At 29.0% G+C, this 22,465-nt stretch overlaps 1 protein-coding gene and 1 long non-coding RNA gene across 2 annotated transcripts in view; both read left to right on the top strand.

Annotated features, from left to right (window-relative positions):
* Positions 1–909: 909 nt before the first annotated feature.
* LOC142339766 (uncharacterized) lies at positions 910–17,220 on the top strand. The gene is made up of 3 exons (XR_012759030.1): positions 910–976; positions 1,479–1,526; positions 17,111–17,220. It is a non-coding gene; the product is annotated as an uncharacterized LOC142339766 (long non-coding RNA).
* Positions 17,221–18,459: 1,239 nt separating this feature from the next.
* LOC142339706 (uncharacterized) overlaps positions 18,460–22,465 on the top strand; it is a 46,012-nt gene continuing 42,006 nt past the window's right edge. The window contains exons 1-2 of the mRNA XM_075389925.1: positions 18,460–18,463; positions 20,271–20,441. Of these exons, the coding sequence (XP_075246040.1) occupies positions 18,460–18,463; positions 20,271–20,441 (175 nt within the window). The remainder of the gene's footprint in view (positions 18,464–20,270; positions 20,442–22,465) is intronic.

Here is a 22,465-nt window from a genome sequence, read left to right as displayed (position 1 = left end):
CAATCTCTTTTCAAACATTTTCATAGTTTTTGACGTTGAGTGGTAATTTGGGTTTTCAAGTTGGAGTGGTAATTTTGGTTACGCCGAAACAGGAAGTGGAGCGAAAAAGCGAGTGATTTTGCGGCGAGAATTGTTTTCACTCGAATTTGAAAGTAGAGTGAGAAAATTGTGTTTGAAAAAAAAATCGCTTTATCGCTAGTATTTTTTGTTCACGTGGGTCATTTTGACATAAATTTTGGGTGTTTTTCTCTTTTTTATCTGATATATTCATTGATGCTTTTCTCGATTCATTCATAGCCCATTCTAGGTCCATTCTAGTTTTTGTTTATTCAGTAACAATTTTTTGAATTGTAGGTCAGGACTTGACCTGCTATGTTTTTTTACTTTGACGTCAAGATTTATGTTAAGGCCATATGACGTCACAATTACTTCAAATCTGCTTTTTATTAATTAATTCACGCATTTTCAACCTGCTTGAGGTCATTTTTCACTCTTAGTGGAGCAATTTTTTCATTCTCGTGATTAACTTTTGGTCACACGTGACTTTCCTCACTCTCAAAAATGGCTTCCTCACTCTGAAATGGACTTTTCTTTGCTCTAATTCAAAGAGATATAGTCAAATGAATGTATTTCACTATGATTGAAGGCTATTTGAGGCAGGAAAAACTTATACAGATTCTTAGTTGAAATATAACATCTCAGCATTTAATGAAAAGGAATTTTTTGGTCTGTTTCTTTTAATATCTTTTGAGACTGCGGATATACAAAGCTATTGCGGCTATTTCCTGGCAATCTGCCAGCTATGTTTACTATTAGATAATTATTTTTGAGAAAATTCTTGAAATCTTTTTGGAAGCTGCAAAAAGCTTTGAATTGGAACTGTTGTTATTGATACAGACCGGAACAACCGAAAAGTCATCAACATTTCCACTGACCCGAAATCCAAGAGAGCAGGAACGAACACAAAGAAATTTAGGTGACACATTGAATATTTGTTTAAATGAATGACGTCAGCCGCAAGTTTCTGTAGAAAAATATTCTTTGTAGCATGTGAAATAAATATGGATATGTTGATAATTTAAAGTTTCAGTTCTAGAGCATGTCAAAACTCTTCTTAGCGGATGAGAACGATCTTGTTTTTCTTCCAGTTGACTTGTAAAACTGCAACTCCAGCAATAAAAATTAGAACTCTTTCTTTTGTTGAACTATTTGTTTCAAAGTTTGAAGCTGTTAGATCATAATTTTGGTACCATTTTGGTAACATAAAAAAAATTTTGACAGAAGTAACCGATACACTTGAATCAAATAAAACAGAAAATTTAGTCCGTGAGATTAAAAAGAAATCTGCTTTTCAGGGGGCCCCAATACGGTCTTTCCGGTTCCAAGTTCATTGATGGCATTCTTTTCATCCTCCTTTGTGAACATATTTATTTCCATCTAAGATGATTGTTGCTATGTAGGTTTTCTGTTCGTTTCAGGTGGAGGAGGAATCCTGAATAGAGTCTTTGGGAAAAAAGACAAAAGAGGTTAGTTCAAATCCAGGGAAGTTTGAGATTAAGGGAATCTTGGAGTCGTTATCTAAAAGGAAAAACAGTTTTAAAAGTTCAGTTTTGCAGTTTGGCTTTCAAATCGGTTAACTGTTTTTCCCGGTTAACTAATTCCTGGAAATGTTGGAAGTTCCCAGTTTTTTCCCGTTTTTTTCCAGCACTTTTCACCCGGAACAACATACGGGAAATTTTCGGGATTTGTAATCTCAGTTAAGTATAGGCATGTTCTCAATTTTCCCACAGTTAGCCGAAAGATTGAATAAGATCGAGCTGAATTTTATTTAGAAACTTAATTATTACAAAATTTATCTCCTAATAAGAACCTTTTAATGTTCAGTCAAATTCAAATGTCGACTAGTAGTTATATGTAAGCAAGACAGGGGGGGGGGGGTAAAGGACGTGCCTATGTATAAAGATTACCTATAGCCTATTTTCATCAATTTTCCAAAGACGTACCTAAAAAAGAGAGTGAGAACAATAGACCTGTCATCTTATCGTAATTACCCAGGGGTAATTACCTTAATTACCCCTGGGAAATGCATCCGCTCTAATGCACTTCAGCTAATCTTATCTACTTAATATATCTGCGGAACTTTCACTTTTAATCACATTTTATTCATCCGCGCATAGTTATCACAACTATAACTATCTTTCATTCATTGACATACGGAGAATACTATTTTATCATTTTTCACTGCAATTCAGTCAATTTTTACTAGAATTTACCCGATTTTGGGCTGATATACGTAAATTTTGCCAAATTACCATTTTTGCCTAAAAATACCCAATTCTTGCCAAAAATACCCAATTCTTGCCAAAAATACCAAATACTTGCCAAAAATACCCAATTTTTGCCAAAAAATTACCCAATTCTTGCCAAAAATACCCAATTCTTGCCAAAAATACCCAATTCTTGCCAAAAATACCCAATTCTTGCCAAAAATACCCAATTCCTGGCGAAAAATACCCAATTCTTCCAAAAAATACCCAATTTTTGGCAAAAATACCCAATTCCTGGCAAAAAAAATACCCAATTTTTCCCAAAAAATACCCAATTCTGACCAAAAAATACCCAATTCTTATCAAAAAATACCAAATTCTTCCCAAAAAATACCCAATTCTGGCCAAAAAATACCCAATTCTGACCAAAAATTACCCAATTCTTATCAAAAAATACCAAATTCTTCCCAAAAAATACCCAATTCTGGCCAAAAAATACCCAATTTTCCCAAAAAAATACCCAATTCTTACCAAAAACTACCCAATTCTTATCAAAAAATACCCAATTCTGGCCAAAAAATACCCAATTCTTGGCAAAAAAATACCCAATTCTTCCCAAAAACTACCCAATTCTTCCCAAAAAATACCCAATTCTGGCCAAAAAATACCCAATTTTCCCAAAAAAAATACCCAATTCTGACCAAAAAATACCCAATTCTTCTAAAAAATACCTAATTCTGGCCAAAAAATACCCAGTTCTTGGTAAAGATACCCAATTCATCCCAAAAATTACCCAATTCTGGCCAAAAATACCCAATTCTCACCCAAAAAAAACCAATTCTGACCAAAAAATACACAATTCGTAGCTCAAAATATTCAATTATTGTCAAAAACACCCAAATGTTACCAAAAAATATCAAACTGTTGCCAAAAAATACAATTCTATCGCAAGAATATCTGTTTCTAGTCATGAATTACACAATTCATAGCAAAAATACACATTTATTACCACAATCTACTAAATTTTTGCCAAAAATGCCTAATTCCTGCGAAAAGGAACCCAGTTGTAGTAAAAATATCCCAATACTTGCCACACAGAGGCACAAGTGTCGCCAAAAATACCCATTTTTACCACAAAAAAGCGAAATCTTGTCAAAAAATACCCAAATTGTAACCAAAATAACAAAATTTTATCAAATATTTATCTAAAATATATCAAATATTAGACAGTCTTGCCATCATCCGTTTTTCTCTAATTTCTTCTCAACAATCCAATTATTTAGGGACCTTAAAACATCAACTTTTGAAATCATCATTTGTAAAGACGAATCTTTTCAGTTGATCGATATAGGTTTAATGAGTACAAATTTGTCACGAATTTATTGCTATTGTACAGAATTAATCGTTAAAAGTTCAATCATATTAATTTAACAATTACGTCCTACTATCTTCTCAATTAAGAACAATTACGTGATCATTTTGTGTAAGAGGGCCACTGTCCTCTTTGGAACAAAATTTACTCCAGCTACGTCACATGATTGCCTCAATTAAGGATACCTATGTATTGTATGGGGTCACTGAACTCATGTGAACGAAAAATAATCCTTACAAGTTACGATATTTTTCCTATTTTATCAAAGCATGCACAGCTCACGTGCTTGAAGTCTTACTCATAGTATTGTAATAATTACGTCACTATTGCGTCATAATGATGTCATTTTTTATTGTAGTGCACAAACAAAAATTCAACTCATTGCGCTTATTTTCCTTCTCTTCAACAACTTAGCTATAGTTAGACTTTTTCATTTTTGTTCGGAGACAACTTTAATCTCCTTTTCCTACAAACCTAAGTTTCCAGTTATAAACCTTTCAGTGGAGATTCTTCATCTCTAGGACATCTTCCTATTTCCCATTCCAGGTAAGTCACCTCTGTTATAGAATATGAAAACAGACCAAAAAAGAAGAATAATGGGCTATTATAATCATCGTACTCATTCGCAAATAGCATATTATTTCTTCAGAGAGAAAGTTTTTTTTCAATATCTGTATTTTCAATTTATTTAGGAGTTCAACCGTCGTCACCTAAAAAAGACTGGAATAATGAATATCAAATCTGTGAAATTGAACGAAAATCTTAAGGCCCACTTCTTCTTCCCCGATTTCAATGATGATGTAGCAATTATAAAGGAGAGGAAGTCGTGCTTCGGCTGGGTAGCTGAACCTCCATTCTCCATTCCGAGGCAGCTTCTGGTCTTCATTATTGCAATCGAGAATTTGCAGAAGTCTCTGTTCGATACAAACAGGCAACTGTAGACTTCTACGAGAACCACATCGAAAACAAAACTTTACAAGTCTCAGACAACATGGAACTGAGCAGATCAGTCCGTGCACAATTTTGTGATTATGAGTTGTCCTATAGACCAATGTATGAAGATCAATTAGGATTTTTTGAGGAGGAGAGGGAACTTAAATTTCTCTGGTGTGTGTCTGACGAGTATGACCATTTGCAGGAGCAGAAACCTGATCAGGATTGTGACGAGTGGGAAAATGGGTCATTGACAGGGAGTATTATCGCAATTATAGAAGAAGAGAACGCACTTGATCCCAAGTTAGACAACAAAAAATCTGACCAGGCAGTCCCTTTTGCGTGTTTTTCTACAGACACTGGACAAGATGCGTTGAAAGAAGTACAGGGAGCCTCGAGTGTTGAAAATACTTCAATCAAGTCTGCCAGAACCATCCTTAGTACTGTTCTCAATGATTATACAGATTACCAAGATCATATTTTATCTAATGAAGCAAGTGAAAAAATATCTGAAAAAACTTCCCTCAAATCTGAGCAACCAGCGTCCTGTACACAAAAGACTGTCAAGAGAAGGGCTCCTGCTGTCAATAACCCTGAAAGAGTGGGAAGTAAAAATTTAGATGGTGATGAAAACGAAGACAACATGTGTCCTCCATCGTGCAAACTGAGACGAGCTGCTGAGTTGTATAGTAACTAAACTAACAGGCTGAGAAGTTAATTCTTTGAAAGATTATCTGTTTGTATTTCCGGTATAATTTCAGATCCAAAAACTATTATTTCCTGAGGTGACTAATTGACTGTTTAATTTGCAATAATGTTTTTTACACTCAGAAAAAGCTGAATTTCATGTATGCTTTTGAATTGATACTTTGATGATATAATTTGTTTTACAAATGCATTTTCGAAATTAACTTTTATTTCAAGTTCAATTTTGAATTAAAATTTATGTAAAAAAATGCCTGTTTTTGTAATATCTGTTTTTTCTCAAAAATGGCGGTTAACGACGAAAAAGGCTTGTTTTCATAAAATGTTTTTTCAAAAACTCGGGGTTTTTTTGGCTTCTGCAATGAACTCCCGGCAGCTGATACTGGATGATGCAAAGCGATTACAGTGATAATTTCGAAGCAAACTCCAGCAGCAATTCTTCCAATCAGAATATTGCAATAAGCGTGCTGCCTTTGATAACAGATTACCTGGTCATTTAAAAGAAGAATTTTTGGCAGGAATTTTTAGAAAAAGATACTCATACAAATCTTTAAGTATAGAATTTACAATTTTTTTAAAAAAAGTTGAAAACCTTTTGCATAATTTTTTACTGTTTTGAAAAAAAAATTCTTTTACTATCCCATTTTTTTCAAAAAGTCGTTTTTTTTACAAAGGGTTTCTTTTTTCATTTTTCCATTTGTCAGTTTTTGAAGTTTTTTAGTGTGAAGTTTTGAATTGAATCATTTTTTTTAAATCAAAATCTTTTTTACTAAAATGATTTTTTTTGAAAATTGTTGTGTTGTACACACTGTTTTACACACAAAAATGTAAATCTTGATGTTTTTTTTATTTTTTATTTCTCCTTTTTTTCTGTTTTTTAATTTTTTTATGTAAAAATTTAAATTTAATTAATTTTTTTTGAAAAAAACAAAGTGTTACCAGAATAATTTTTCTTTCAAAAATAACGTTTTTTACATAAGGTTTTTAACAAAAAAAGCAATTTGTAATGTTTTTTGTTTTTCTATTTTTCCTTATTTCTGTTTTTGAAGTTTTTTATGTAAAATTTTTAATTTAAATAATTTTTTTTGCAAAAACAAGTTTTTCTAGAATAATTTATCTTTCAAAAATGTCGTTTCTTACATAAAGTGTTCACCAAAAAATGCTATTTTTGTTTTTTATTTTTCTATTTTTCAGTTTTTGAATTTTTTATTGAATTATTTTTTTTCTTAAAAAATGTTGTTTTCTAAAACATTTTTTTCAAAAATGCCGTTTTTTACAATATGTATTTAACAAAAAATGTGAATTTTGTTGTTTTTTACTTTTTTGTTTTTCCTTTTTTCAGTTTTGGAAGTTTTTTTTGTAAAATTTTTAATTTAATTTTTTTTTGGAAAAACATTGTTTTAGTAAAACAATTTTTTTTCCAAATGTCGTTTTTTGCATAATACTTTCAACAAAAAAAGTTTGATGTTTTTTCTTATTCTATTTTCAGTTTTTTTCTGTTTTTTAATTTTTTTATGTAAAAATTTAAATTTAATTAATTTTTTTTTGAAAAAACAAAGTTTTACCAGAATAATTTTTCTTTCAAAAATGCCGTTTTTTACATAAGGTTTTTAACAAAACATGCAACTTGTGTTTTTTTTTATTTTTTTATTTTTCCCTTTTTCTGTTTTTGAATTTTTTAATGGAAAATATGAAATTTAATTACTTTCCTTTTTGAAAAAACAAGTTTTACTAGAGTAATTTTTCTTTTCAAAAATGCCGTTTTTTACATAAGGTTTTAAACAAAAAATGCAACTTGTGTTGTTTTTCATTTTTCTATTTTTCCGTTTTTTTTTTGTTTTTTGAATTTTTTAATGTAAAATACGAAATTTAATTAATTTCTTTTTTGAAAAAACAAGTTTTACTAGAGTAATTTTTTTTTCAAAAATGCCGTTTTTTACATAAGGTTTTAAACAAAAAAAGCAACTTGTGTTGTTTTTTATTTTTCTATTTTTCCCTTTTTCTGTTTTTGAATTTTTTAATGGAAAATATGAAATTTAATTACTTTCCTTTTTGAAAAAACAAGTTTTACTAGAGTAATTTTTTTTTCAAAAATGCCGTTTTTTACATAAGGTTTTAAACAAAAAATGCAACTTGTGTTGTTTTTCATTTTTCTATTTTTCCCTTTTTCTGTTTTTGAATTTTTTAATGGAAAATATGAAATTTAATTACTTTCCTTTTTGAAAAAACAAGTTTTACTAGAGTAATTTTTTTTTTCAAAAATGCCGTTTTTTACATAAGGTTTTAACCAAAAAATGCAACTTGTGTTGTTTTTCATTTTTTCATTTTTCCGTTTTTTTGTTTTTTGAATTTTTTAATGTAAAATACAAAATTTAATTAATTTCCTTTTTGAAAAAACAAGTTTTACTAGAATATTTTTTTTTCAAAAATGCCGTTTTTTACATTATGTATTTAACAAAAAATGTGAATTTTGTTGTTTTTTACTTTTCTGTTTTTCCTTTTTTCAGTTTTGGAAGTTTTTTTTGTAAAATTTTTAATTTAATTTTTTTTTGGAAAAACATTGTTTTAGTAAAACAACTTTTTTACCAAATGTCGTTTTTTGCATAATACTTTCAACAAAAAATGTAAGTTTGAAGTTTTTTCTTATTCTATTTTCAATTTTTTTCTGTTTTTTAATTTTTTTATGTAAAAATTTAAATTTAATTAATTTTTTTTTGAAAAAACAAAGTTTTACCAGAATAATTTTTCTTTCAAAATTGCCTTTTTTACATAAGGTTTTCAGTAAAAATGCAACTTGTGTTGTTTTTGATTTTTCTACTTTTCCCTTTTTCTGTTTTTGAATTTTTAAATGGAAAATATGAAATTTAATTACTTTCCTTTTTGAAAAAACAAGTTTTACTAGAATAATTTTTTTTTCAAAAATGCCGTTTTTTACATAAGGTTTTAAACAAAAAATGAAACTTGTGTTGTTTTTCATTTTTCTATTTTTCCGTTTTTTTTGTTTTTTAAATTTTTTAATGTAAAATACGAAATTTAATTAATTTCCTTTTTGAAAAAACAAGTTTTACTAGAATATTTTTTTTTCAAAAACGTCGTTTTTTACATAAGGTTTTAAACAAAAGGCAACTTGTTGTTTTTTTTTCTTTTTTTCTGTTTTTGAATTTTTTAATGTAAAATTTTAATTTTAAATATTTTTTTTTTGAAAAAACAAGTTTTACTAGAATAATTTTTCTTTCAAAAATGCCTTTTTTTACATAAGGTTTTAACAAAAAAATGCAACTTGTGTTGTTTTTTTATTTTTCTACTTTTCCCTTTTTCTGTTTTTGAATTTTTTAATGGAAAATATGAAATTTAATTACTTTCCTTTTTGAAAAAACAAGTTTTACTAGAATAATTTTTTTTTCAAAAATGCCGTTTTTTACATAAGGTTTTAAACAAAAAATGCAACTTGTGTTGTTTTTCATTTTTCTATTTTTCCGTTTTTTTGTTTTTTAAATTTTTTAATGTAAAATACGAAATTTAATTAATTTCCTTTTTGAAAAAACAAGTTTTACTAGAATATTTTTTTTTTCAAAAACGTCGTTTTTTACATAAGGTTTTTAACAAAAAATGCAACTTGTTGTTTTTTGTTTTTCTTTTTTTCTGTTTTTGAATTTTTAATGTAAAATTTTAATTTTAAATATATTTTTTTGAAAAATCAAGTTTTACTAGAATAATTTTTCTTTCAAAAATGTCGTTTCTTACATAAAGTGTTCACCAAAAAATGCTATTTTTGTTTTTTATTTTTCTATTTTTCAGTTTTTGAATTTTTTATTGAATTATTTTTTTTCTTAAAAAATGTTGTTTTCTAAAACATTTTTTTCAAAAATGCCGTTTTTTACATTATGTATTTAACAAAAAATGTGAATTTTGTTGTTTTTTACTTTTCTGTTTTTCCTTTTTTCAGTTTTGGAAGTTTTTTTTGTAAAATTTTTAATTTAATTTTTTTTTGGAAAAACATTGTTTTAGTAAAACAATTTTTTTTCCAAATGTCGTTTTTTGCATAATATTTTCAACAAAAATTGTAAGTTTGATGTTTTTTCTTATTCTATTTTCAATTTTTTAGCTCCTGATGTTTTTTTGCAGTTTCTTTAGCAAAGCAGAAAATTGAAAAAATCAATGTATTACAATTATTACAAAAATCAATTACTTATTACAATTATTAATTACAAATTAATACAGTTATTAATAAAATTTGCGGAAATCTATAACAAACCAAGCTTTTGATGACAAGCATATTTGTTTTAATTTTTCATTTTAAACAATTACATTTTTATTGATATCATGTTCTTCTTAAGAAATTCCGATTTATTCATCGTCTCGTGATAAACATTCTTCAGAGTAAACCACGGGGTACCGGTGTTGCGTGGTGACAAATACTGGCTTCAAGCATCCCTAGCGTGCATCTCTGGATGTTGTTCGGAAATAAAAGATCGTTGATCGCGGCTCACATAAAAAAATTAAAAAACAGAAAAAAACTGAAAATAGAATAAGAAAAAACATCAAACTTACATTTTTTGTTGAAAGTATTATGCAAAAAACGACATTTGGAAAAAAATTGTTTTTACTAAAACAATGTTTTTCCAAAAAAAAATTAAATTAAAAATTTTACAAAAAAAACTTCCAAAACTGAAAAAAGGAAAAACAGAAAAGTAAAAAACAACAAAATTCACATTTTTTGTTAAATACATATTGTAAAAAACGGCATTTTTGAAAAAATTGTTTTAGAAAACAACATTTTTTAAGAAAAAAAATAATTCAATAAAAAATTCAAAAACTGAAAAATAAAAAAATAAAAAACAAAAATAGCATTTTTTGGTGAACACTTTATGTAAGAAACGACATTTTTGAAAGATAAATTATTCTAGAAAAACTTGTTTTTGCAAAAAAAAAAATATTTAAATTAAAAATTTTACATAAAAAACTTCAAAAACAGAAATAAGGAAAAATAGAAAAACAAAAAACATTACAAATTGCTTTTTTTTGTTAAAAACCTTATGTAAAAAACGGCATTTTTGAAAGAAAAATTATTCTAGTAAAACTTCAAAAAGGAAATTAATTAAATTTCGTATTTTACATTAAAAAATTCAAAAAACAAAAAAAACGGAAAAATTGGAAAAATGAAAAACAACACAAGTTGCATTTTTTGTTTAAAACCTTATGTAAAAAACGGCATTTTTGAAAAAAAAAATTATTCTAGTAAAACTTTTTTTTTCAAAAAGGAAAGTAATTAAATTTCATATTTTCCATTAAAAAATTCAAAAACAGAAAAATGGAAAAATAGAAAAATAAAAAACAACACAAGTTGCATTTTTTTGTGAAAACCTTATGTAAAAAAGGCATTTTTGAAAGAAATTTTTTTGTAAAACAAATTTTTTTGAAAAAAATTTTTAAAATTTTACATAAAAAAAATTCAAAAACAGAAAAAAAGGAAAAATAAAAAATAAAAAACAACACAAGTTGCATTTTTTGTTAAAAACCTTATGTAAAAAACGGCATTTTTGAAAGAAAAATTATTCTGGTAAAACTTTGTTTTTTCAAAAAAAAATTAATTAAATTTAAATTTTTACATAAAAAAATTAAAAAACAGAAAAAAATTGAAAATAGAATAAGAAAAAACATCAAACTTACATTTTTTGTTGAAAATATTATGCAAAAAACGACATTTGGAAAAAAAATTGTTTTACTAAAACAATGTTTTTCCAAAAAAAAATTAAATTAAAAATTTTACAAAAAAAGCTTCCAAAACTGAAAAAAGGAAAAACAGAAAAGTAAAAAACAACAGAATTCACATTTTTTGTTAAATACATAAGGTAAAAAACGGCATTTTTGGAAAAAAAATATTCTAGTAAAACTTGTTTTTTCAAAAAGGAAATTAATTAAATTTCGTATTTTACATTAAAAAATTTAAAAAACAAAAAAACGGAAAAATAGAAAAATGAAAAACAACACAAGTTGCATTTTTTGTTTAAAACCTTATGTAAAAAACGGCATTTTTGAAAAAAACATTATTCTAGTAAAACTTGTTTTTTCAAAAAGGAAAGTAATTAAATTTCATATTTTCCATTAAAAAATTCAAAAACAGAAAAAGGGAAAAATAGAAAAATGAAAAACAACACAAGTTGCATTTTTTGTTTAAAACCTTATGTAAAAAACGGCATTTTTGAAAAAAAAATTACTCTAGTAAAACTTGTTTTTTCAAAAAGGAAAGTAATTAAATTTCATATTTTCCATTAAAAAATTCAAAAACAGAAAAAGGGAAAAATAGAAAAATGAAAAACAACACAAGTTGCATTTTTTGTTTAAAACCTTATGTAAAAAACGGCATTTTTGAAAAAAAAATTACTCTAGTAAAACTTGTTTTTTCAAAAAGGAAAGTAATTAAATTTCATATTTTCCATTAAAAAATTCAAAAACAGAAAAAGGGAAAAATAGAAAAATAAAAAACAACACAAGTTGCTTTTTTTGTTTAAAACCTTATGTAAAAAAGGCAATTTTGAAAGAAAAATTATTCTGGTAAAACTTTGTTTTTTCAAAAAAAAATTAATTAAATTTAAATTTTTACATAAAAAAATTAAAAAACAGAAAAAAATTGAAAATAGAATAAGAAAAAACATCAAACTTACATTTTTTGTTGAAAATATTATGCAAAAAACGACATTTGAAAAAAAAAATTGTTTTACTAAGACAATGTTTTTCCAAAAAAAAAATTAAATTAAAAATTTTACAAAAAAACTTCCAAAACTGAAAAAAGGAAAAACAGAAAAATAAAAAAAACAACAAAATTCACATTTTTTGTTAAATACATAATGTAAAAAACGGCATTTTTGAAAAAAATGTTTTAGAAAACAACATTTTTTAAGAAAAAAAATAATTCAATAAAAAATTCAAAAACTGAAAAATAGAAAAATAAAAAACAAAAATAGCATTTTTTGGTGAACACTTTATGTAAGAAACGACATTTTTGAAAGATAAATTATTCTAGAAAAACTTGTTTTTGAAAAAAAATTATTTAAATTAAAAATTTTACATAAAAAACTTCAAAAACAGAAATAAGGAAATATAGAAAAACAAAAATCATTACAAATTGCTTTTTTTGTTAAAAACCTTATGTAAAAAACGGCATTTTTGAAAGAAAAATTATTCTGGTAAAACTTTGTTTTTCAAAAAAAAATTAATTAAATTTAAATTTTTACATAAAAAAATTAAAAAACAGAAAAAAAGGAGAAATAAAAAATAAAAAAACATCAAGATTTACATTTTTGTGTGTAAAACAGTGTGTACAACACAACAATTTTCAAAAAAAATCATTTTAAAAAAAAGATTTTCATTAAAAAAAAATGATTCAATTCAAAACTTCACACTAAAAAACTTCAAAAACTGACAAATGGAAAAATGAAAAAAGAAACCTTTGTAAAAAAACGACTTTTTGAAAAAAATGGGATAGTAAAAGAATATTTTTTTCAAAACAGTAAAAAATTATGCAAAAGGTTTTCAACTTTTTTTTAAAAAAATGTAAATTCTATACTTAAAGATTTGTATGAGCATCTATTTCTAAAAATTCCTGCCAAAAAATCTTCTTTTAAATGACCAGGTAATCTGTTATCAAAGGCAGCACGCTTATTGCAATATTCTGATTGGAAGAATTGCTGCTGGAGTTTGCTTCGAAATTATCACTGTAATCGCTTTGCATCATCCAGTATCAGCTGCCGGGAGTTCATTGCAGAAGCCAAAAAAACCCCGAGTTTTTGAAAAAACATTTTATGAAAACAAGCCTTTTTCGTCGTTAACCGCCATTTTTGAGAAAAAACAGATATTACAAAAACAGGCATTTTTTTACATAAATTTTAATTCAAAATTGAACTTGAAATAAAAGTTAATTTCGAAAATGCATTTGTAAAACAAATTATATCATCAAAGTATCAATTCAAAAGCATACATGAAATTCAGCTTTTTCTGAGTGTAAAAAACATTATTGCAAATTAAACAGTCAATTAGTCACCTCAGGAAATAATAGTTTTTGGATCTGAAATTATACCGGAAATACAAACAGATAATCTTTCAAAGAATTAACTTCTCAGCCTGTTAGTTTAGTTACTATACAACTCAGCAGCTCGTCTCAGTTTGCACGATGGAGGACACATGTTGTCTTCGTTTTCATCACCATCTAAATTTTTACTTCCCACTCTTTCAGGGTTATTGACAGCATGAGCCCTTCTCTTGACAGTCTTTTGTGTACAGGACGCTGGTTGCTCAGATTTGAGGGAAGTTTTTTCAGATATTTTTTCACTTGCTTCATTAGATAAAATATGATCTTGGTAATCTGTATAATCATTGAGAACAGTACTAAGGATGGTTCTGGCAGACTTGATTGAAGTATTTTCAACACTCGAGGCTCCCTGTACTTCTTTCAACGCATCTTGTCCAGTGTCTGTAGAAAAACACGCAAAAGGGACTGCCTGGTCAGATTTTTTGTTGTCTAACTTGGGATCAAGTGCGTTCTCTTCTTCTATAATTGCGATAATACTCCCTGTCAATGACCCATTTTCCCACTCGTCACAATCCTGATCAGGTTTCTGCTCCTGCAAATGGTCATACTCGTCAGACACACACCAGAGAAATTTAAGTTCCCTCTCCTCCTCAAAAAATCCTAATTGATCTTCATACATTGGTCTATAGGACAACTCATAATCACAAAATTGTGCACGGACTGATCTGCTCAGTTCCATGTTGTCTGAGACTTGTAAAGTTTTGTTTTCGATGTGGTTCTCGTAGAAGTCTACAGTTGTCTGTTTGTATCGAACAGAGACTTCTGGCAAATTCTCGATTGCAATAATGAAGACCAGAAGCTGCCTCGGAATGGAGAATGGAGGTTCAGCTACCCAGCCGAAGCACGTCTTCGTCTCCTTTATAATTGCTACATCATCATTGAAATCGGGGAAGAAGAAGTGGGCCTTAAGATTTTCGTTCAATTTCACAGATTTGATATTCATTATTCCAGTCTTTTTTAGGTGACGACGGTTGAACTCCTAAATAAATTGAAAATACAGATATTGAAAAAAAACTTTCTCTCTGAAGAAATAATATGCTATTTGCGAATGAGTACGATAATTATAATAGCCCATTATTCTTCTTTTTTGGTCTGTTTTCATATTCTATAACAGAGGTGACTTACCTGGAATGGGAAATAGGAAGATGTCCTAGAGATGAAGAATCTCCACTGAAAGGTTTATAACTGGAAACTTAGGTTTGTAGGAAAAGGAGATTAAAGTTGTCTCCGAACAAAAATGAAAAAGTCTAACTATAGCTAAGTTGTTGAAAAGAAGGAAAATAAGCGCAATGAGTTGATTTTTTGTTTGGGCACTACAATAAAAAATGACATCATTATGACGCAATAGTGACGTAATTATTACAATACTATGAGTAAGACTTCAAGCACGTGAGCTGTGCATGCTTTGATAAAATAGGAATAATATCTTAAGTAGTAAGGATTATTTTTCGTTCACATGAGTTCAGTGACCCCATACAATACATAGGTATCCTTAATTGAGGCAATCATGTGACGTAGCTGGAGTAAATTTTGTTCCAAAGAGGACAGTGGCCCTCTTACACAAAATGATCACGTAATTGTTCTTAATTGAGAAGATAGTAGGACGTAATTGTTAAATTAATATGATTGAACTTTTAACGATTAATTCTGTACAATAGCAATAAATTCGTGACAAATTTGTACTCATTAAACCTATATCGATCAACTGAAAAGATTCGTCTTTACAAATGATGATTTCAAAAGTTGATGTTTTAAGGTCCCTAAATAATTGGATTGTTGAGAAGAAATTAGAGAAAAACGGATGATGGCAAGACTGTCTAATATTTGATATATTTTAGATAAATATTTGATAAAATTTTGTTATTTTGGTTACAATTTGGGTATTTTTTGACAAGATTTCGCTTTTTTGTGGTAAAAATGGGTATTTTTGGCGACACTTGTGCCTCTGTGTGGCAAGTATTGGGATATTTTTACTACAACTGGGTTCCTTTTCGCAGGAATTAGGCATTTTTGGCAAAAATTTAGTAGATTGTGGTAATAAATGTGTATTTTTGCTATGAATTGTGTAATTCATGACTAGAAAAAGATATTCTTGGGATAGAATTGTATTTTTCGGCAACAGTTTGATATTTTTTGGTAACATTTGGGTGTTTTTGACAATAATTGAATATTTTGAGCTACGAATTGTGTATTTTTTGGTCAGAATTGGTTTTTTTTTGGGTCAGAATTGGGTATTTTTGGCCAGAATTGTGTATTTTTTGGGATGAATTGGGTATCTTTACCAAGAACTGGGTGTTTTTTGGCCAGAATTAGGAATTTTTTGGAAGAATTGGGTAGTTTTTGGCCAGAATTGGGTATTTTTTGGGAAGAATTGGGTATTTTTTGATAAGAATTGGGTATTTTTTGGTCAGAATTGGGTATTTTTTTGGGAAAAATTGGGTATTTTTTGGAAGAATTGGGTATTTTTTGGTCAGCATTGGGTATTTTTTTGGGAAAATTGGGTATTTTTTGGCCAGAATTGGGTATTTTTTGGGAAGAATTGGGTAGTTTTTGGGAAGAATTGGGTATATTTTGCCAAGAATTGGGTATTTTTTGGCCAGAATTGGTCATTTTTTGGGAAGAATTGGGTATTTTTTGATAAGAATTGGGTATTTTTTGGTAAGAATTGGGTATATTTTTGGGAAAATTGGGTATTTTTTTGCCACGAATTGAGTATTTTTGCCAAAAATTGGGTATTTTTGGAAGAATTGGGTATTTTTTGGTCAGAATTGGGTATTTTTTGGGAAAATTGGGTATTTTTTGGCCAGAATTGGGTATTTTTTGGCCAGAATTGGGTATTTTTTGGGAAGAATTTGGCATTTTTTGATAAGAATTGGGTATTTTTTGATCAGAATTGGGTATTTTTTGGGAAAAATTGGATATTTTTTTGCCAGGAATTGGGTATTTTTGCCAAAAATTGGGTATTTTTTGGAAGAATTGGGTATTTTTTGCCAGGAATTGGGTATTTTTGGCAAGAATTGGGTATTTTTGGCAAGAATTGGGTATTTTTGGCTAAAATTGGGTATTTTTGGCAAGAATTGGGTATTTTTTTGGCAAGAATTGGGTATTTTTGGCAAGAATTGGGTATTTTTGGCAAGAATTGGGTATTTTTGGCAAGAATTGGGTATTTTTTGGCAAAAAATGGTAATTTGGCAAAATTTTCGTATATCAGCCCAAAATCGGGTAAATTCTAGTAAAAATTGACTGAATTGCATTGAAAAATGATAAAATAGTATTCTCCGTATGTCAATGAATGAAAGAAAGTTATAGTTGTGATAACTATGCGCGGATGAATAAAATGTGATTAAAAGTGAAAGTTCCGCAGATATATTAATTAGATAAGATTAGCTGAAGTGCATTAGAGCGGATGCATTTCCCAGGGGTAATTAAGATAATTACCACTGGGTAATTACGATAAGATGACAGGTCTATTGTTCTCACTCTCTTTTTTAGGTACGTCTTTGGAAAATTGATGAAAATAGGCTATAGGTAATCTTTATACATAGGAACGTCCTTTTACCCCCCCTGTCTTGCTTACATATAACTACTTCGACTATCAATTATTCAAAAAATACAGTATTAAGAAATACAATTCAAGAAATACAATGCCTGAAATGCAGTTGTTGTAAAAATTCAAGAAATATAAATCCTGAAATTTTAAATACGATGATCATTTTTATAACTTATTTCAAAAGTTATACTTAGGACGTTCTTTGTCTCCGAATGAGAGAAGTGAGAAAGAGAGAGGACGCAAATTGAAGAATACATCAGTAGTAGCAGGGAGTCCCGACAGATCAACTCCAAGCAATGAGAGGGGAAAAGGAGGAGTAGGAGGACTAAAGAAACGATTCAAAAGTTTCAGTCCCAGAGGAAGTTAGTAACCTAACAGTGAATTCTTTTGAGAATAGGATCTATACTGAACTGAACCCCACACGGTGCCATTTATAGAATCCTAATCGCAGTGAGCAGCATGTTGATACATGAAATTAGGAGGTTTAAGCATCGGCCTGACAGCCCAACCTGAAAATAGAGCGCAAAGTTTTTGCGTTTAAATGGCATTCAAAGTTTTTCGATTTAAATGGCTTTTTCTTGTTATTTTTCCCTCTAGTTTTTCCTCTATTTTCCTCGGTTGGATAATTACCAGGAATCCCGACAGCAGTTACATTTGACAGTATTTTACGGTAATTTCTCTACATTGTTAACATCGTTACCAAAAATGCATTAGTCGGTTTATGTTTAGAAATGGCACTAAGCAGAGAATGATTTAAAAGCATTTTCGTTTGAGGCAAAATTAGTCAAAAAAATTTCGTTGCTTAAATAGTTTCAAAATTTTTTACAATAAAAAGTTGAGCACATTTGATGTTCAGCACAATTTTATTTTATCTCTGTTTCTAAAATTTTTTACAATAAAAAGTTTGAAAATTTTTTACAATAAAAAATTGAGCACATTTGATGTTCAGCATAATTTTATTTCTGTTTCTCCACAATCGACAAATTTTATTGCATATTAGTGCAGTCAGTTGGTTTGAGCGCTAGATCAATGTGATGCCAGACCATAGGAGTTGGAGGTGACAGGATCATCACTAACCCCCATAAAATACAGTGACCCCATAAAATACATAGGTATCCCTAATTGAAGCAATCATATGACGTAGCTGGAGTAAATTTTGTTCCAAAGAGGACAGTGGCCCTGTTACACAAAATGATCACGTAATTGTTCTTAATTGAGAAGATAGTAGGACGTAATTGTTAAATTACTATGATTGAACTTTTAACGATTAATTCTGTACAATAACAATAAATTCGTGACAAATTTGTACTCATTAAACCTATATCGATCAACTGAGAAGATTCGTCTTTACAAATGATGATTTCAAAAGTTGATGTTTTAAGGTCCCTAAATAATTGGATTGTTGAGAAGACATTAGAGAAAAACGGATGATGGCAAGACTGTCTAATTTTTGATATATTTTAGATAAATATTTGATAAAATTTTGTTATTTTGGTTACAATTTGGGTATTTTTTGACAAGATTTCGCTTTTTTGTGGTAAAAATGGGTAATTTTGGCGACACTTGTGTCTCTGTGTGGCAAGTATTGGGATATTTTTACTACAACTGGGCTCCTTTTCGCAGGAATTAGGTATTTTTGGCAAAAATTTAGTAGATTGTGGTAATAAGTGTGTATTTTTGCTATGAATTGTGTAATTCATGACTAGAAAAAGATATTCTTGGGATAGAATTGTATTTTTCGGCAACAGTTTGATATTTTTTGGTAACATTTGGGTGTTTTTGACAATAATTGAATATTTTGAGCTACGAATTGTGTATTTTTTGGTCAGAATTGGTTTTTTTTTGGGTCAGAATTGGGTATTTTTGGCCAGAATTGTGTATTTTTTGGGATGAATTGGGTATCTTTACCAAGAACTGGGTATTTTTTGGCCAGAATTAGGTATTTTTTGGAAGAATTGGGTAGTTTTTGATAAGAATTGGGTATTTTTTGGTCACAATTGGGTATTTTTTTGGGAAAAATTGGGTATTTTTTGGAAGAATTGGGTATTTTTTGGTCAGCATTGGGTATTTTTTTGGGAAAAATTGGGTATTTTTTGGAAGAATTGGGTTTTTTTTGGTCAGCATTGGGTATTTTTTTGGGAAAATTGGGTATTTTTTGGCCAGAATTGGGTATTTTTTGGGAAGAATTGGGTAGTTTTTGGGAAGAATTGGGTATTTTTTGCCAAGAATTGGGTATTTTTTGGCCAGAATTGGGTATTTTTTGGTAAGAATTGGGTATTTTTTGATAAGAATTGGGTATTTTTTGGTAAGAATTGGGTATTTTTTTGGGAAAATTGGGTATTTTTTTGCCACGAATTGAGTATTTTTGCCAAAAATTGGGTATTTTTGGAAGAATTGGGTATTTTTTGGTCAGAATTGGGTATTTTTTGGGAGAATTGGGTATTTTTTGGCCAGAGTTGGGTATTTTTTGGCCAGAATTGGGTATTTTTTGGGAAGAATTGGGTATTTTTTGGGAAAAATTGGGTATTTTTTTTGCCAGGAATTGGGTATTTTTGCCAAAAATTGGGTATTTTTTGGAAGAATTGGGTATTTTTTGCCAGGAATTGGGTATTTTTGGCAAGAATTGGGTATTTTTGGCAAGAATTGGGTATTTTTGGCAAGAATTGGGTATTTTTGGCAAGAATTGGGTATTTTTTTGGCAAGAATGGGGTATTTTTGGCAAGAATTGGGTATTTTTGGCAAGAATTGGGTATTTTTGGCAAGATTGGGTATTTTTTGGCAAAAAATGGTAATTTGGGAAAATTTACGTATATCAGCCCAAAATCGGGTAAATTCTAGTAAAAATTGACTGAATTGCATTGAAAAATGATAAAATAGTATTCTCCGTATGTCAATGAATGAAAGAAAGTTATAGTTGTGATAACTATGCGCGGATGAATAAAATGTGATTAAAAGTGAAAGTTCCGCAGATATATTAATTAGATAAGATTAGCTGAAGTGCATTAGAGCGGATGCATTTCCCAGGGGTAATTAAGATAATTACCACTGGGTAATTACGATAAGAAGACAGGTATATTGTTCTCACTCTCTTTTTTAGGTACGTCTTTGGAAAATTGATGAAAATAGGCTATAGGTAATCTTTATTCATAGGTACGTCCTTTTACCCCCCCCCCCCTGTCTTGCTTACATATAACTACTTCGACTATCAATTAATCAAATAATACAGTATTAAGAAATACAATTCAAGAAATACAATGCCTGAAATGCAGTTGTTGTAAAAATTCAAGAAATATAAATCCTGAAATTTTAAATACGATGATCATTTTTATAACTTATTTCAAAAGTTATACTTAGGACGTTCTTTGTCTCCGAATGAGAGAAGTGAGAAAGAGAGAGGACGCAAATTGAAGAATACCTCAGTAGTAGCAGGGAGTCCCGACAGATCAACTCCAAGCAATGAGAGGGGAAAAGGAGGAGTAGGAGGACTAAAGAAACGATTCAAAATTTCAGTCCCAGAGGAAGTTAGTAACCTAACAGTGAATTCTTTTGAGAATAGGATCTATACTGAACTGAACCCCACACGGTGCCATTTATAGAACCCTAATCGCAGTGAGCAGCATGTTGATACATGAAATTAGGAGGTTTAAGCATCGGCCTGACAGCCCAACCTGAAAATAGAGCGCAAAGTTTTTGCGTTTAAATGGCATTCAAAGTTTTTCGATTTAAATGGCTTTTTCTTGTTATTTTTCTCTCTAGTTTTTCCTCTATTTTCCTCGGTTGGATAATTACCAGGAATCCCGACAGCAGTTACATTTGACAGTATTTTACGGTAATTTCTCTACATTGTTAACATCGTTACCAAAAATACATTAGTCGGTTTATGTTTAGAAATGGCACTAAGCAGAGAATGATTTAAAAGCATTTTCGTTTGAGGCAAAATTAGTCAAAAAAATTTCGTTGCTTAAATAGTTTCAAAACTTTTACAATAAAAAGTTGAGCACATTTGATGTTCAGCACAATTTTATTTTATCTCTGTTTCTAAAATTTTTTACAATAAAAAGTTTGAAAATTTTTTACAATAAAAAATTGAGCACATTTGATGTTCAGCATAATTTTATTTCTGTTTCTCCACAATCGACAAATTTTATTGCATATTAGTGCAGTCAGTTGGTTTGAGCGCTAGATCAATGTGATGCCAGACCATAGGAGTTGGAGGTGACAGGATCATCACTAACCCCCATAAAATACAGTGACCCCATAAAATACATAGGTATCCCTAATTGAAGCAATCATATGACGTAGCTGGAGTAAATTTTGTTCCAAAGAGGACAGTGGCCCTCTTACACAAAATGATCACGTAATTGTTCTTAATTGAGAAGATAGTAGGACGTAATTGTTAAAATACTATGATTGAACTTTTAACGATTAATTCTGTACAATAGCAATAAATTCGTGACTCATTAAACCTATATCGATCAACTGAGAAGATTCGTCTTTACAAATGATGATTTCAAAAGTTGATGTTTTAAGGTCCCTAAATAATTGGATTGTTGAGAAGACATTAGAGAAAAACGGATGATGGCAAGACTGTCTAATTTTTGATATATTTTAGATAAATATTTGAAAAAATTTTGTTATTTTGGTTACAATTTGGGTATTTTTTGACAAGATTTCGCTTTTTTGTGGTAAAAATGGGTATTTTTGGCGACACTTGTGTCTCTGTGTGGCAAGTATTGGGATATTTTTACTACAACTGGGTTCCTTTTCGCAGGAATTAGGTATTTTTGGCAAAAATTTAGTAGATTGTGGTAATAAATGTGTATTTTTGCTATGAATTGTGTAATTCATGACTAGAAAAAGATATTCTTGGGATAGAATTGTATTTTTCGGCAACAGTTTGATATTTTTTGGTAACATTTGGGTGTTTTTGACAATAATTGAATCTTTTGAGCTACGAATTGTGTATTTTTTGGTCAGAATTGGGTTTTTTTTGGGTCAGAATTGGGTATTTTTGGCCAGAATTGGGTAATTTTTGGGATGAATTGGGTATCTTTACCAAGAACTGGGTATTTTTTGGCCAGAATTAGGTATTTTTTGGTCAGAATTGGGTATTTTTTTGGGAAAAATTGGGTATTTTTTGGAAGAATTGGGTATTTTTTGGTCAGCATTGGGTATTTTTTTGGGAAAAATATGGTATTTTTTGGAAGAATTGGGTATTTTTTGGTCAGCATTGGGTATTTTTTTGGGAAAATTGGGTATTTTTTGGCCAGAATTGGGTATTTTTTGGGAAGAATTGGGTAGTTTTTGGGAAGAATTGGGTATTTTTTGCCAAGAATTGGGTATTTTTTGGCCAGAATTGGGTATTTTTTGGGAAGAATTGGGTATTTTTTGATAAGAATTCGGTATTTTTTGGTAAGAATTGGGTATTTTTTTGGGAAAATTAGGTATTTTTTTGCCACGAATTGAGTATTTTTGCCAAAAATTGGGTATTTTTGGAAGAATTGGGTATTTTTTGGTCAGAATTGGGTATTTTTTGGGAGAATTGGGTA

Source organism: Convolutriloba macropyga, chromosome 5 (genome assembly GCF_964194025.1).
Source record: "Convolutriloba macropyga chromosome 5, txConMacr16.3, whole genome shotgun sequence".
NCBI lineage: Eukaryota > Metazoa > Xenacoelomorpha > Acoela > Convolutidae > Convolutriloba > Convolutriloba macropyga.
This window is presented reverse-complemented; position numbering and strand designations above follow the sequence as displayed.